This window comes from Ustilaginoidea virens, chromosome 2 (assembly GCF_000687475.1).
Source record: "Ustilaginoidea virens chromosome 2, complete sequence".
Taxonomy (NCBI): Eukaryota; Fungi; Ascomycota; class Sordariomycetes; order Hypocreales; family Clavicipitaceae; genus Ustilaginoidea; species Ustilaginoidea virens.
The window spans coordinates 2,945,382-2,961,603 of record NC_057317.1 but is presented as its reverse complement, the minus strand read 5'-3'; the positions used below and the strand labels follow the sequence as shown (position 1 = coordinate 2,961,603).

The window sequence follows — 16,222 nt, the reverse complement described above, 5'->3', positions numbered from 1 at the left end:
TTTGAACCAACCTTTTTTCTCCACGCACTCACTAATTTCCATTTTCCATTGAGCTCTGCGCCAACTCGGTAACGAGACCCCGATTCCCGTCTATTTTTTTAGATTTGCGCGCAAATAGGACGACACTCGAGTTCATCCAAGGCAAGGCAACAGGCAGGTGATGACTTTCGAGGAAGATCAAGCGAGGTATTGACGTGAGCTGCACGGCTACCGAGTGCTCGACCTGCTGCTCGAACTGCTGCTCGACCTGCTGCTGGCTGCGTCGTGATGGCCCAAAGGGGTCGTCGCGTACTATATACTACCAGACCTCATGAGGTAGTCATGTAGGCACGTCGATGGTATAAGGCCTCGTGTGAAAGAACATTAAAAGGCTCGGCGGGGCTCGACGCCCTGATTTTAGTCTCGCGGCTCCGCTGCCGGTCCCCACAGTACATCTTTTGGTACAAACCAAACCAGACGACCAGACGCATGCAATGCATGCAATGCATGGCGCGGCGCGGGGGCTGATCGCTGATCTTGGAAAGAACGGGGGCGTGGTGGGCGTAATGCGAGTAAAATTGATGGCTGAGTGAGCCCGCCGCCCCGAGCAATTCGCAAATCCTCCGTCTGTGCGTGGCACCATGACGGCCTGAAACTTTGACCGTCATGGCTGACAGGGATCCATGTGTTCACGAGGGACTGCAAGAGGCCTGGAATTTTAAATCAGAAACTCAAAAGAGGGTTACTCCGTCGACGGATAGCGGATAGCCCTCACTCGCTAATGGACGGACAAAACAGGCTCCAGGGCGGAACCGGGGTGAAGGGGACAGGGGGACAGGGGGACGGGGCGACGGGGGTGAGGGGGGTTGCATCAGGTTGAGCCAGGTGGCCAAGTGCACTTGTCGCTGCAGATGGACTCATCGCTGCTTTGTTTTGAGCTGTTCATGTTGCATCTCGCCCTTGACGCAGTAGAGCTGCACGCAGTGGATTCGGTGGGAGTCGTGTGAGACTGGGAGTGCACTCACTTAGGTACCTTAGGTAGTCAGTCATGGGCAGGAAAAGAAATCATAGCAACGCAAGGAGTGATATAAGTGGGTTGGGCGGAGCCACGTGACTTGGCGATATAAGTCGTTTTGGCCCAGCGACCCCGCCTACCCGGTACCTACCCAAGGTACCTAACCTAACCTGATGGCGTGCATGGCTCTCATTTCCACTGCAGTGAGTGACTCGCTCGCTCACTGGCAAAGGGCGGGTCGGGCACTGCAGTTGCCAGCTCGCAGCACCAGCGTCCTTAATCTAAACTTATTGACGTCTGGTCGTCTGGTCAATAATGGCTGGGTGTATGTGGCTGGCTCGCCGCCCTCTTCGCCACATTCCAGGGCACTTGACGCTATGCTTTCGCCGCATTTCCCCATCCTTTTTATATGCATCGCCATTCTCGCCGCAAACAACCGTGGCCACCCAATCTCCCACGTCATGCAACCTCGGCGCCCTTGGCTGCGTGCTCGGTGCAGCAGCCCAGGCCAAACAGCTCTAGGCCACGCTCCTTTCAGACACTCTTTCTGCTGAAAAAAAATAAAAAATAATAATAATAAAAAAATAAAAAAAAAAGGGTCACGAACATCGTCCTGGCGGGAGGGAATGATGCGCAGGTGATGCGGGAAACGGGCTGGGGGCATCCTTCCGCGCCGTCTTCCTCATTCTAGTGATTGTCATGCCAGCCTGACACGGGAGTTCCTTCCCTGCATACATACATGAACATGTACGTATGTACCTACCTATAGGTACCTAAGGTACCCAAGGTTACTCCTACAGGTACCCAACGTACCAGTCCGTACCCCCCAGGCACTCAAGGAACGGACCTGGGCCGCCGTGCCCCTGCAAACAACATCAGTACGTCGTTGGAAACTTGGCACGGAGCCCCCGGTGCTACGCCGTGCTAGAATCTGGCGCGCCCTCCCGCCCATCGGCACTAATAGTAAATCGCCTTGTGGGCACTGGGCTTCCTTGTCCCGTCGCCTCCCCCAGCCCCCTCCAGCGCCGAGCCGCCCTCCTTCCCTCCCCCAAAAACCCCCAAAAACCTGCAGCCCCGCCAGCCAGCCAGCACGACGTCATCGGACCAAAAAAGGCCGCACGCAACAGCTTGAAAGTTTCCATCTCTCCTTCCAAACCGTCCGCCGTGCTTTCCGTGTCTCTGTTTGCCTATTTCAGGCCTAGCTGCGCGACAGTCTTCGGTCTTTCAGTCTATGCCCGGCGCCAAGCGCTGTGTAAATGGAATATATGCCCACATGACCCGCGGTCTAACTCTGTGCTTGCATTGATATAACCTTGGCCCACTTCTCCCCTCACCAAGCCTTCTTACTCCGTACACCCAACCTGATCTCGCCAACTCTGCCTCGATGCAAACCTCGTTACCCGAGTGCTAATTCAGTACTCAGCTGCCACCAAGCCCGGGTCTTTCCCTACCAACCCACCCAGGGTAAACGGTAAACATGGGTAAGTCGACGACAAAACAAACCTCTTGCCGTTCCCGTCTGCGCTGCTGCCTTCAGCGACATGCTGACCTCGTTCCGAAAGCGCGACACAGCTCCAGGAAGCGATTCTATCTGTCCCGTCCAGAGCCCGATCTCCTCACCACCCGCCGCAACATCACGCACATCATCCCTCCACCGCCACCGCCACCGCCACCGCCCATCGAGCCTTGCCCCGTCGTTGAGGAACCCGCGGAACCAGAGCCTGAGCCCGAACCTGAACCACTGCCATGTCTGCCACCGTGCGCTCCTGAGCCAAGTGTTTCGCCATCTGTCCCGGAGCCTGAGACGCAGATAGAAGTCATCGCTGTGGACGTCGAGCCCTCGGTCAGGTCACACAAGTCCAGTCGCAGTCACAGTCACAGTCGCTCACGGCGCCACTCCCAGGCCCGCCAGAAAGAGGTGTACATTGAACGCGATCGCTTTATTCCCGTTCCCGTTCCCGTTCCCGTTCCCGTGGAGCCCAAGTACGACACTTTCCGATACGTCGAGGCGCCAAGGAGATTTATTGAACCCTCCCCCCCCCCGCCGCCCCTCATGATCCAGGATAGGGGCAGAGTTACCCACGTCCATGTCCACACTGCAGAAAGAGAGGGAAAAGAGACATATCATGCTGGTGACTGGGATAGATACGGTCACCATCGCCGATGAAAAAGAATATCATGTAGGCCTTGGGCTGTCGCCGTCTAGCGGGATTGTATGTATAAACCATGTAACGAGGTCACGTAACGAGGAGGATGGAGCCTGGACATGAGGGCTATGCCTGAGAAATGATTAATGATGATGCCATGATTATTGAAGCCTCTGGATCTGCATGGTGCTCTCCCCATAACCCTGACGTAGCTGGTATCCGTGAAAAATATAACCAGTTGACAGAAACGGCGCCGAGTAGAAACCAGAAGGGACATTTTATTAAAACCATTTATCAACGGGAAAGGCCCAAGTTTCCTCCTTGCCCTACTGGACAACAAACACACCCCCCCCCCTCCCCGGTAGAGTCGCACCTGAGGATTCCGGACATGACTCACAACCAATGCCCACAGAATCGCCACCAAAGGCCTCTCGGACATGACCTCAAGTAACAAGCAGCGCCATGGTCACAGCGCTGCAAGAAAACACGGTTCGCTCACACTTGTCCAAGGCGAGATCACCGCATTAGCGGAAATGGGCAAAGCAATGCCCACTGCTTGTCGTGCTTGGTTGGCAAACAGCTTGCTCCGTGTCTTCGGTAGTATTCGTGCTTGTGCAAGGGTTTGCTGTGGGCAATGCAGAAGCGGGAGCAGGAGCGGGAGCTGTCGAGCCCCGAAAGTAAACCGAAACAAACTTTGCAACCGAAACCACGGACGACGCATCAGGTCTACCTTGCTGAGCCCGTTAGTTTCTCTTGACCCGTATGCTGCTTTACGAACGGTTCCAGGGCCCGCCTCGAAATACCGCGGCTCAGACTGAATTTACACGTTTAGACCTTTCGTCATTTTTCCATCGAGGCTTGCAAGTTTTCGCACATTATTTTGATCGGAAGCGTTTCTTTGGGGATCCAGTAGCTCGGTCTACTTGACAGCAGGAGACTGACGTGGCCTTCATATTTTCCGCAGGGACCTTCTCTGCACGATAACGGCTCGAGTCTTTCAAGACGAGTCACTGCTGGGATGGACGCAAAAAGGCACAAAGGTTGCGTTTTCAGCGAGTTCCGTCGACGAGGCCTTGACGACGATGTAGCATCGTTCCAGGACCTTTAAACAGGCCGGTTCCGATATTCAGATACCGGCCAACTGTGATTGGTAACACCGGGGAAGCATACCAGATGGGTATGTTGCTCGTCTTGGTCGAAGTGATAGGGGCGACGTGCGCCGCTGTCGCTCTTGTAGTAATGCGTCATGCACCATTGGATTTAAGCGTATGCCATGCCAGGCCACAAAAGGTTCGTCCACATTGGAAAGAACGCGAGAGGGAAAAAAAAGGATGACGGCTTCGCAAGCCTGCATGTGAGCTGGGATGAATGGGATGGATGGGGTCGAGTCCCCGGTCGACAACACAAGACCAGATGTGCCGAAACTGAAAATTTGCTTCTTCCTAGTGGCCGCGTTGTCGTCGTCGTTGTCGTTGCATTTGCCTGCGCAGACGCAAATCGCTCCTTGCGCTGTATTCGATTCTCTATTCTCCGGCTGCATGGTTTCTTGGCCTCCCTTTCCTGGGTTCTTTCCCTACTGCGTGCTATGTTCAATTCATCCATTCTTATGGAAAAGCGTACAACATCGCTGCTCTCTCCCCGTTTGCTGTTACACAAGCTTCTCTTCCCGTTTGCACTCCGGATCAGTGGATGCAAACAGCGCGGGAATACAGACAACTACATGCCAATCGCACCTTGATCCTCGCCGGCTCCCCTGCTTTGGTGGGTTGGCATTACGGATGTGCCATTCTAGAGGTCAAGTTCCGTCCGCCACGAAACTAATACTATCCCCATAAGGGGACGCCAATACGATTTTACTCACTGAAAGTCATTTTCGTCTCCAAAGGGCACCTCTGCTTCTTCATCCAATGCTTGGGGAGCCACGTTTCTCGACTGGCGAACTGTGAAGAGGTCCATTGAGATGTTTGCAGAGTATTTCCTCCAGACGTCAGAAGAGAAGAGGTCCAGAACTTCTGGGTGTTGAATGAGAAACGGGAGCAACGTATCCAATATTTGGGCCAAGGCCAGTCGTAGCTGCAATTTGTCGTCTTGGCAGCAATACGAATGCGCGACTTCCAGGGCATTGCGAAGGTGGTCAAAGGCCCCAAGTATATCTTGGTGATTCATTTTCCGATTGGCCAAGGCCGTACTCAGATATACAGACAAGTCGTGTGCCGTTTGCCGAAGGAGCTGTACGATGTGAAGTTGCATTGCCTCAACGCCGAGGTCCGTGGCACCGATGTAGAGAAGGGCGCTACGGGGTATATGAATAAGGTCGCGAGGGTGTTCTCGGTCATACCGACATATTTCCAGCCCTGCCTCGGAACTGTCAGCATACAAGGATCGCTGCGTGAGGAAGGGCCACGAACTCTTTGTGTACATGAATCTGAGCGTGTAGCCTATGGGTATGTGGCAAACTTGCAAGTTGACTTCGATTGGTGTGCCGTTCTGTACATGGTCAGTGTGAAAGCTCGCCTGAGAGGGAGTATTGTCGGAGCATTCCTACCAGGTCTGGCGCTGGAAGATTCTCCCGGAACCATGTAGACTGGGGCTCTACAACACTACGATGGACTTGGAATGTCTCGTGCGCTACTCGGACTACAATGTCGGCACCCAGAGGTCGGAGCCACAAGCTGTGAGCCAAGTTTCAGCGTCGGGGGTGTCATGTTTGTTGCTTTGTCGGCAGAAGATGAACAAACCTGTCGTCGCCAGTTTGTGTTGCCGGTGGTGCCGGTGGTGCCGGTCGTTCCCGGTTTGTCGTCGAGGCAGTGTCGATCCTATTGCCGTCACGCTTTTGGTGATTGCCTCGCTCAAAAGAATGAAGTGCTTTTCTTGTCGCGCCACTTGACTCGCTTTCATCATCAATCTTTTCGAAATCTGGGGTAATACTGGGCCAATCCTGACTGACAGCAACCGTGGCAGATGGCCTTGCTGTCCACGGATTCGTCTTTGGTGGTGATGCTGGTCGTAATTTATCGACGCTCGTTCTCTCGAGGCTCACTGTCGTCCACAGCTTTTCCTTCATGTCCGTCTTTTCTGAATTACCTCTTGACCTTCCGTCCAGAGATGGCCGAGTCATGGGTCGTTAGAAAAGGCCTCTTTGAGAGGCCAAGCGGAGCGCTGCAGGATTTCAGGCGGTTTAGGGGCGTAGCAAAGAGCCCTTATTATTGAAAGCAATCCCTATATCTTTTCCAGCTTGGGGGCATTTCACATTTCTGCAGCCCAAAAAAAAAAAAAAAAAAAAACAGCGATGAGCCTGCAAACGGATGCGAGAGTCGTGGTCCGGGCAAGCCAGGGCTTCATCCGAGGTCAAGGGAGTGAAACTGAGAAGCCAATCAGGCACCATCGGCCTGACTTTGACTTGACAAAACTTAAGACAGGGTAAGGAGGAGGAATTCACCATTACTGCCTCTACGCGCCCGAGAGCTTATAAGAAAGGGACTGAAGTAAAGTGACGAAAAGGTGAAATGCAGACGGTTGCCAAGTACAGTGTTTGGCTTGCGCCTGCTTTACTGTTTGCCCCTGCAGGGGTGTGTGTATGTATGTGTGTATGTGTTGTGTTGTGTTGGTGGTGTGCCGCCGCCCTGCCTTGTCCGACCAGTTCGCCATGGTTGACCCCGACCCCTGCATCGGCATTCAACTATGACTTCGGGTACCTAGAGGCTAGGATATAGAAGCTTGCCCTGTGGTGGTTGCCGCATGATTGGTTCGTTTTGAGCGGCGCAAAAGTACCAAATTCCAATATCGAGAGCAAATTTTAGTAAAATTCGAGGGGAAAACGCCGTCCATACCCCTATGGAGAGTCATGCCCTCAGGACCTGACTATTCGCCCCAGAACGGTTCGACACTCTCAAACTCTGGTTGACTCGATGACACATTTGCACCGGGAAAGGAGATTACGGGGAAGGAAAAAGTCCAAGGTTGGATGGGCCGGCTATGCTTTTCATTTCGCATTTTTTTCCCCCAAGGAGGAGAAAAAGAAAAGGCCTTCGCTTGATCAAAGTCAGCATACTCCGTACAAAGAGCCAACTTCACTCGGGAATGAAATAGGCAGTTGAAACAGGCAGTTGAACTAACTACCTACCTACCTACCAATCCAACAACTGAGCAGTGTACACGGCGCCGCGGTTTGGGATTGACACTTGTGGCTGGGACAACACGTTCCCGGCCATCACTCGAGGGGTTCCTAGGTAGTTGAAAGTTTGGCATATTGACATTAGTAGCACGTCGTAGGCCGCAACGGGAAGCATCGTGATCCAAAAATATCTTAGAATCCACATCAATCAGCCACTAGTCCAAGATTTTGGCGGGCTTGATTCGGTCTCGGGTTGCTCGGTAGTAGGTATGGCGTAACATTTTAGTAATGGCCAAATTTCTTGATCAAGATGAAATCGGTAGAAGTTGGAGCAAAATGAAAAAGAGTAGCACCCTGCATGTTCATTTATAGGACGGCTATACGTGTCGAGACGCGCTCTTCTGTCCTGGAGGTGAGCGAGGCTGCAAGCAGGCAACGCAACGCGGTCTGACGCATGAGAGCTCGAAAAGCTTGCCTTGGCTATTGAATGCCCTAGGGTCGATTGCCTGCTCAACAATACTTAGTAACCTTGCTCGGCACTTGATGAACTAGCAACCATGATCCTTTGGCGTCGATGATGCAGCATGACGATGCTCTTCGAGGTGAATTCATGTTGACAGGACAGGGCCGAATTGTCTGGTAGCGCCAGGCTGAAAGCCGGCAGGTGCATACTGACTGACATGGCAGTGTGGAGTGTGGAGACTGGAACTTGGAAGGCTGGCTGAGAGAAGACCAGACTGGATTTTATTGCCGAGTTCCCCCAAGGTACCTCCTACAAGGAGACTGGGGGTACCTGCTAGTAGTTGCTCCGTCAAACGTACCTACCGTTGACCTCAAGCTCTAATAAGTCTGTTGAGTGGGCTGCTGACTTCTGTGCTGCCCTGCCGTGGCTGCGGTCCTGGCTGCTGACTTGGAAGCTACAAGCAATCGCACAGCTTCCATCCGTGCTCTCAACCTCCGACCCTGCCCACGACAATGTCGCAATCACCGGTCATCGTGAGCTCCAAGCAGCAATTCGACAGCATCCTCAAAAGCTCAAAGATTGTCGTTGCGGACTGTGAGTATCCTCTCGTTTCCGCCCTTGAGCTGTCTCTGCCGCCTCGTCGCAGATGTTGTTGGACATTCCAACGAATGACCCAATGCAAACCGATGCAAACAACCGAGGAGCCGCTGTTTGCTTTCCATCTACTGATGGTGGGCTTTCAACGTTGCTCGAAGCTGGTGCTAATCATCAGCCATTGATAGTTTTCGCCACTTGGTGCCCCCCTTGCAAAGAGCTGGAACCAGTCTACGATGCTCTTTCCAAGGCTCTCTCGCGTCCCAACTCGGTCGTCTTCGTCAAGGTGGACACCGATAAGGCGGCCGATGTTTCCCGAGAATGGAAGATTACTGCGCTGCCCACTTTCCTGTTATTCCGTGATGCGAAAGTCATACATAGAATGAAGGGGGCGGAAACCGCTGAAGTCAGCAAAATCATTCCGCAATTACTCTCCGAGATCGATTCCCTCGGAGAGGCTTCCGAATCTGCTTCCGGCCGCAGCAGTGAACGATGGGTCGGCGCAGAGATTCCCCGAGGATATAGTGACATCACAGATCAAGTCGAGATTCGCAACTGCGAGCTATTGAACGCCGGTGAAGACGCTGGGCCAGTCAAGGTACTCTTCGAGAGCGCCAGGCCGAGTACTCTAAACAAGGAGGGAGATGTTGCGACCAAGGATTTTGTGCAGAGCGGAGCTGATGATCAACTTTTGCTGTTTGTCCCTTTTCAAGGCTCCGTGAAGCTACATACTTTGCAGGTCAGCTGTTAACAGCGAGAAAAAGTCGTCATTTGCAGCTTCACTAACTCGGGTGTACAGATTACATCCGTTCAAGAAGGACAGGACCAGGTCTCCAGACCTGAAGTCATTCATTTATATATCAACAGACCCCGGAACATGGACTTTAGCGAGGCGGATGATACCGAGCCGACTCAAGCCATCACTCTCAAGGCAGAGGATTGGAATTCCGAAGCGACAGCCAACATCAACTTGCGCTTTGTCAAATTTCAAAAGACGACCACCTTGGTTGTGTATGTGCAAAAGGGATGTGATGGCGCCGAAACTGTTCGACTGGACAGAATTGCGCTTATTGGTGAAGTTGGCACCAAGAGAGAGATGGGCATACTGCAAAAGGTTGGGGACGATGAATGACCTTGTTTTAATGGGGAGAAAAAAAAAGAGAGAAAAAAAGAAAGAAGAAAAAAAAAAGGCAAGACCTTTGCAAAACGAGCCCAACGAATAGACATGATGGCATGTTAGAGAGAGATGGTACGAGTACTTGACCAAGTGATGGGTAGACAGCCACGGAGTTGGGGTCCTTGTAGGTAGGAATGACATGGAGCACAAAGCATCAGACACTACGGCATCCGATTCAAATCTTCAGGGAGTCAAGACTATTATGTACGGAGTATGTGCTGGGTTATTGACGCTGGAGCAATACAGGCAGGCAAGGCAGCCTTGCAAGTAAACCTCGGGACACACTGCCCAAACAGCCCGAGTTCAGGCACATGTCCGCGCCATGAACAAAGCTGACGAGGTCAAAAGAAGGGGGGAGAAGACACGAAGCCGAGCAACGGCGGGAGTCACAGCAAACAAACAAAAAAAAAAAAAAAAAAAAAAAAAAGGTCAGATCATGTCCAGCCTCCATGTTGGCGATCCAAGTGCGAGTGCACCAGGACCCAAGTCACAAAGTGGCCGGCCTGCAATTATGATTCCTCTGTGGCACAACTGACGCTCTAGTTTAAAATCCATTGGAGAGGGGATTCGAGCAACACGGGTGAGATTTTCATATCATGCCAGCCGCACGAGGAAGTAAAGGAGGAAAAAAGAGAAGCAAAGTTTTGCGCGCGGCGGACAATCTTTTAATGGCTGGGGCCAAGTGGATCATGATCATGTAGGCTTTGATTAGTCATTCGTCCCAGCGTTGGAGTCGATGCAATTTTGCAATGTCGCCGCTTCTCCAAACCGTTACAGTACTGAATACTTATTAGAATGCACAGGGAAAATGCGATAATCCTTGATTAAAGGAACTAAGTCTCCTCCAAGAGACTTATATTCCCAGTTATTTATAGAGGGATAAGGGGTACCCCTAAGGGCCTACTAATCCAGGGGGAACTCTGCACATCCGACCTTAGATATAATAGATATCCACATTACAGATAAGCCAATTTCCCTCCGATATACCCTCTTAGGATATACTTTCTCAAGGATATCCTGCCATATAGCTAAATTCAATATAAAGCAAGATAACAAGTAGAAATATTAATCCACTTAAAACGATGTACGCAAAATGATAGTGCCTGTAACGATGTGGCCCAATTGGGCCCTAAGCGGGTGTCTGCGCACATCGCCAGGTAAAAAACCTACCCTCTTAACCATACAGCCAAAAGAGTACGTATTGTACCAAGTTACTTTGACTTGGTACAATTGACACCTATATCACACTAGCCGCGCGCACTTACTGTGAGCTTGCCCTTAGTATGGAGACGGGCGTAGCCCGAATCCTTGACAGTGCCATTATTAAATAGGCTACCTATACAGGGGTAAATTGGCCCAATAGCATACATATAAAGTAAGAAAATAGCAATAAACCGTAGATTTTAATTCTTATAGGAAATAAGTGCAGCTATTGAAAAGCCTCTTTCAATCTGATTTTTATAGGGCGTCTTTTTAGTCCTTCTAAGGTTCTTCCTTACCACTAAGATTAATATTGTGAGACTGCGGTCTAGCATTATAAGATCCCTTCAAAATAACGAGCCTAAATTAGCGGCAGAAGATTTCAAATTTCTAGCCTATTAGGGGCTTTATAAAACCGTCAGCAACTATATCGCCTATTGGAACCTATGTAATATCAATTATTCCTTTCTAAACCTCCTATCGCAGCTAATAATAATAAATATCTATATAATAAAGCCGTATTACGAGCTTAAAGAATTCCTCCTTTAATAGGCGAATAGTCTAGGTATTATCGCATTAAATTATAGGGATATCAGTATATAATTAGAGCCTAACTTCCTCGTATAATCTCCTAAAGGCGATAACCTCTTTTGCCGTATAAAATATCATAAGAAGCTCTGCCTCTATTAACAATATCGTGATAGTATCTTATTAACCCGATTTATATATAATCGGGCCACTAAAGAGCTTAATTATATAGCCCTAACTGCTTCATTTTATTATAATATTATTGTCACGGGCTCGGGCTACGCCCGCGCTATAATATGGCTAGGACTCGGGCTGCGCCCGCGTCTAGCCTAAGAAGGGTAATAGACGGAGTCACAGGACTATATTAGGACTCCGATACGTATCATAATCGGGATATAAATAGACTAGATAGAAGGTTCCTACTTAGATCCTTTTCCTTCTTCTTTAGTCTATTTAATATATATTACTAATGCCTATTCGCAGCCGCCCTAGGGCTAGTCCGTTATATTTAAATAGACTCTCTCAGCCTTACTATTATAACTCTATGTTATAGAACTAATAATGCAAGCATTACATGACATCGAAATGAACACGCCTAATAAGATAGGGGCAGACAGCACAAGGCAGCAGCGCCCCCAATATAATACACACACCTAAATACAGCAACTTTCCGAGGGAATACAATAGATTCAATTGCAGATAAACTCTTTATAGGCCTATTTTGTAGAGTAGGCGAGCAAACCCTAACTAGAATACTAACCAGTCCCGGTGATATAATAGGGCAGACCTATCCCCCCTACCACTCTCGATATAGCTTATACTGTCAGAATGAAATTATTTGTTATTTTATTTTATTATTTTTGGATATTAATCGCCGACAATTCTTACGCATCGCCGCATCATCAGATTGAAAAAGGTATTAAGTATTCAGTACTTATATTTATATGGCGGCTGCTAGCAAAGTTGAGTACCCAATACTTATACACATTCCCTTACGCGCAAATGTATGATGCATCACAAATTGATCACACTACTTTATCGTCGCAAATCTCGATGCACTACAAATGCACATTTCGCCACATATCTATAATATCACAGTATGGTCAGGATATTTACGTCAGATTGATTTCACTAGGGATATTCTATGTTGGAATATTATATATTTAAATCCCTAGATATTCCTACCCAAATAGTGGGAAGGAATGTATAGATGTATGTATGCAAGCAAGTATGCAGAATTAATGCATATCAGATTGTCCCTACGCCTTAGTCTCGTATCTTATCTGTGCCGTTACTTTACCTTACTGCGATTTTACCATTCCACTGCCTTTATCCTTCGCATACTGCATTATCTTAGCAGGCGAAAACGTTTGACAGTTATAAGCCCGGTTTGCACCCGGTAAATCGCTTTATTCTATCTATTTTATCCTTTCGATTTCTCTCCAACTATTATTCGCATGCATTTATTGCCAGCTACACACCGACAAATTACTAGCTAGTCCGACGGATTACCAGCTATTTCCCCCTTTTATTATATACGCAAACAACTGCGTACTGACTTTAGCTAGCTGCACGCAGCTGTGTATAGGTTTGCAAGAGTGCAATTACGCATTCTATGCAATATTAATCTTTTCTTGCTGCTATATTTCTTATACCTCTATGCTAATATTATTACTAGGACCGTATAAACGCGTGATAAATAGCATGCAAACCAGCATAATCGCGCATTTTCACATTGCAATTCTATCACCTTAATCCGACCTTTGCCGTGCAATACGCAATAGGCATACCGACTGCTTACCTACGCACCTTCTATTATATCATCGCTATCTTACTAGATAATTTTCTACAATTAAATATTCTTTCTAACGAAGAAATCAGCCTTAGGCAAAAGTTCTACTAGGGCACCTGTGCCGCCATATAAATTGCTAGTATAAGGTATAGCCCAAAAGAACGCAGTAGTGCCGATATATTTGCCTGCGTAAAATATTTCTTCTGACTTAAGAAGCCGGCAAGCGACTTTTAACTACTAAGGCCGGAAGACTATAAGTATAGTATATTATGACTGGATTGACTGGATTGACCACCTAGATTAATCTCTTTTGCCTAGGACTATTTACCGGGACTATTTTGCCCTTTAGATTTACTTAGACTTTTATCTGTCAAGGATTCGGGCTACGCCCGTCTCCATACTAAGGGCAAGCTCACAGTAAGTGCGCGCGGCTAGTGTGATATAGGTGTCAATTGTACCAAGTCAAAGTAACTTGGTACAATACGTACTCTTTTGGCCGTATGGTCAAGAGGGTAGGTTTTTTACCTAGCGATATGCGCAGACACCCGCTTAGGGCCCAATTGGGCCACATCGTTACATTTGTACCAAGTTACCCAAGGTCACAGGTTCGAATCCCGCATGCGGTGCTCTTCACCTGGGCTTACAGAGGACATGCTACTAGCCTCTGTGGGGTGTGTGGTATCATATGGTCGGCGCCAGCCATATAAGCTTGAAGGGCCTGCGGAGAGGGGAGCTGTGTCAAGGATTCGGGCTACGCCCGTCTCCATACTAAGGGCAAGCTCACAGTAAGTGCGCGCGGCTAGTGTGATATAGGTGTCAATTGTACCAAGTCAAAGTAACTTGGTACAATACGTACTCTTTTGGCCGTATGGTCAAGAGGGTAGGTTTTTTACCTAGCGATATGCGCAGACACCCGCTTAGGGCCCAATTGGGCCACATCGTTACATTATCCATTAGATTTTCTTTAACTAAGGCTAGGTTATTATTCTTTCTTATTATTATTCTTTCCTATCTATCTTACCTATCCTACCTATCCTACCTATCCTACCTTTCCTACCTATTCTATTATAGCTACTAATACCGACCTAGGGAACCCGGCAAACTTCCAACTATTAGGCAGTAAAGACGAGTTTAAATAGATCTCGATTATTAAGAAGTTCGCTATCAACGAAAATATCTAGGCCTATATCAACCCTTCTATACAAGATAGGCCTACTTTATAATAACCCGTTGAGCCTACTACTTCTACCATTAAGCCTCATACTTCCTCTATCCTTAACCTCAACAATTCTGATTTTACTAGGTTGCAGTATATAACGAATATCTATAGGACTGCCCTACAGGATTATAAAGATAAAAAAAAGGCTCTCGTTAATATCCAACATTAGATTATCGCAACTATAGGCAACTACTACAATACCATAAGCCAGGAGAATGATATTGCTATATAGCTATACCTATTAAAATAACGCTTACAGCCCACCACTTAGGACCATAAAAAAGATATCCGCCAGCGCTATACAGCTGTATTGCGAAGTCCTAATAGGACTAAGATATCCAGCTGGATTACTTCCTACAAGAAAGTCCTTATAGAAGCTATTAATATCAACATACCAGATACATAAGGACTCCGACCAACCCAGGATTTTATCGACGCCGTAGAATCTATTGCACTAGCCTTTTCTAATTATTGGAAGAATAAAATCAAAGAAAAGCAATGCAATAATAAAGAAGGATAAGAGAAAAAGATACCTAACAGTTATTATATTAGTGATTTATTCGAGCAAGAGTTTGCCTCACAACAATAAAGAGCACAAAGTGCCTTTGCCTCTTTCCAGGATATAGATACCAATAAAAATCAACAAAAAATAACTAATATTACCAAGCCAAAACAACCATACATTTATGGCCTTTTATATCGCTAGGAAGATTATTATATTTTAAACCAGCAAAAGGCGCCTAAAGATTAGAAGCCCAATACTACTATACTTAACAAAATCCAATCCAAGTTTTCATCTAACCAGCGCTTCAAGGATATAATTATTAAAGCATTACAAGCGAAAGGAATCACAATTAATCCTATTATATTACAACCACCCTCTCCTTCTATATCACTTAAAATTGCGTTTGCTAATAAGGATAGTAATATATTATATAACGTTATACAACCCGAACCGACTATATCGTCAACGACTATTATCAGCCCACAGGCAAGCCTATAGGCATCCCTATCTATTACAAGCCCATAGGCATCCCTATCTATTACCAGCCCATAAGCATCTCTCTTAACTATATCTTATCTACTTAAAGATTCCTAGATACTAGATAGTAGTTCCAACACCCACATCACCAACAATAAGGACCGGTTGCTAGATTATATACCAAATATCGAGCCGGAAACAGCATTTACAGGCAAATCTAATCCTTCTATACTAGGATATAGAAGAGTGCGATTAAATACTAATAAAGGCATCTTCGAGCTACTACACATAGCATATACACCGACATTTCACACTAATATGGCAAGCTTAGAGCGATTTATGCGTACAAATTACTACTAAAACTCACAGACTGGCTGGATTACATACAATAAGGACCGTTTATTTTATACCAACCGGATATTTGGCCAGCAGGTTATTAAGTATAGCGAAGTCGCTATTGCTACTGCCACCACTACTACCACTAAGGATACTACGGTATCTTACCCAACCGCCATTACTACCACTGCTAGGGATACTACGGTATCTTACCCCTCTGATGATACTACAGTATCTTGCCCTTCCACATCTAATACCTCTAAAGATACTACGCCGCCTTCATCTATTATTAGTAGAGAAGACCCTACTATACCAGATAAAAATATATCTCCGTTAATCAACAATTCTGCGGCTACACAATCCACACCATTTCATCCCACTTAACCTACTACAGCACCCGCTACAGCAGTGGCTATCTCGAAGGATACCCATAATGCGTCTGCCTCAGAAGCTACGGCTACGATATGGCATAAGCGACTAGGCCACCCTAATAAGGAAGCCTTAGAAAGGATAATCCAGTCGACTACCGGCGCTAAAATTAAGGGATTACTTACTATTGATTGTAAGTAGTGCTCACTATCTAAGGCCACTAGGATTATCAGCCGGCAGCCCCATTTACCTAGCCCAAGACCTTTCTGGCGGGTATATATTAACATATTTATACTGGACCAAGCTT

The 16,222-nt window shown here is 47.7% G+C and overlaps 3 protein-coding genes across 3 annotated transcripts; 2 read left to right on the top strand and 1 right to left on the bottom strand.

Moving 5' to 3' along the window:
- Positions 1-2,471: 2,471 nt before the first annotated feature.
- UV8b_02559 (uncharacterized protein) lies at positions 2,472-3,161 on the top strand (the record flags this gene model as incomplete). The annotated part of the gene is made up of 2 exons (XM_043140057.1): positions 2,472-2,475; positions 2,557-3,161. 2 exons carry the CDS (start codon positions 2,472-2,474, stop codon positions 3,159-3,161), a joined length of 609 nt encoding a protein of 202 aa, XP_042995991.1.
- A 1,837-nt stretch (positions 3,162-4,998) lies between these two features.
- On the bottom strand, positions 4,999-6,205 carry UV8b_02558 (uncharacterized protein; the record flags this gene model as incomplete). The annotated part of the gene is made up of 4 exons (XM_043140056.1): positions 4,999-5,495; positions 5,550-5,628; positions 5,687-5,813; positions 5,880-6,205. 4 exons carry the CDS (start codon positions 6,203-6,205, stop codon positions 4,999-5,001), a joined length of 1,029 nt encoding a protein of 342 aa, XP_042995990.1.
- A 2,025-nt stretch (positions 6,206-8,230) lies between these two features.
- On the top strand, positions 8,231-9,444 carry UV8b_02557 (uncharacterized protein; the record flags this gene model as incomplete). The annotated part of the gene is made up of 3 exons (XM_043140055.1): positions 8,231-8,312; positions 8,501-9,051; positions 9,112-9,444. The coding sequence occupies 3 exons, from the start codon at positions 8,231-8,233 to the stop codon at positions 9,442-9,444; spliced, it is 966 nt and encodes a 321-aa protein (XP_042995989.1).
- Positions 9,445-16,222: the final 6,778 nt, after the last annotated feature.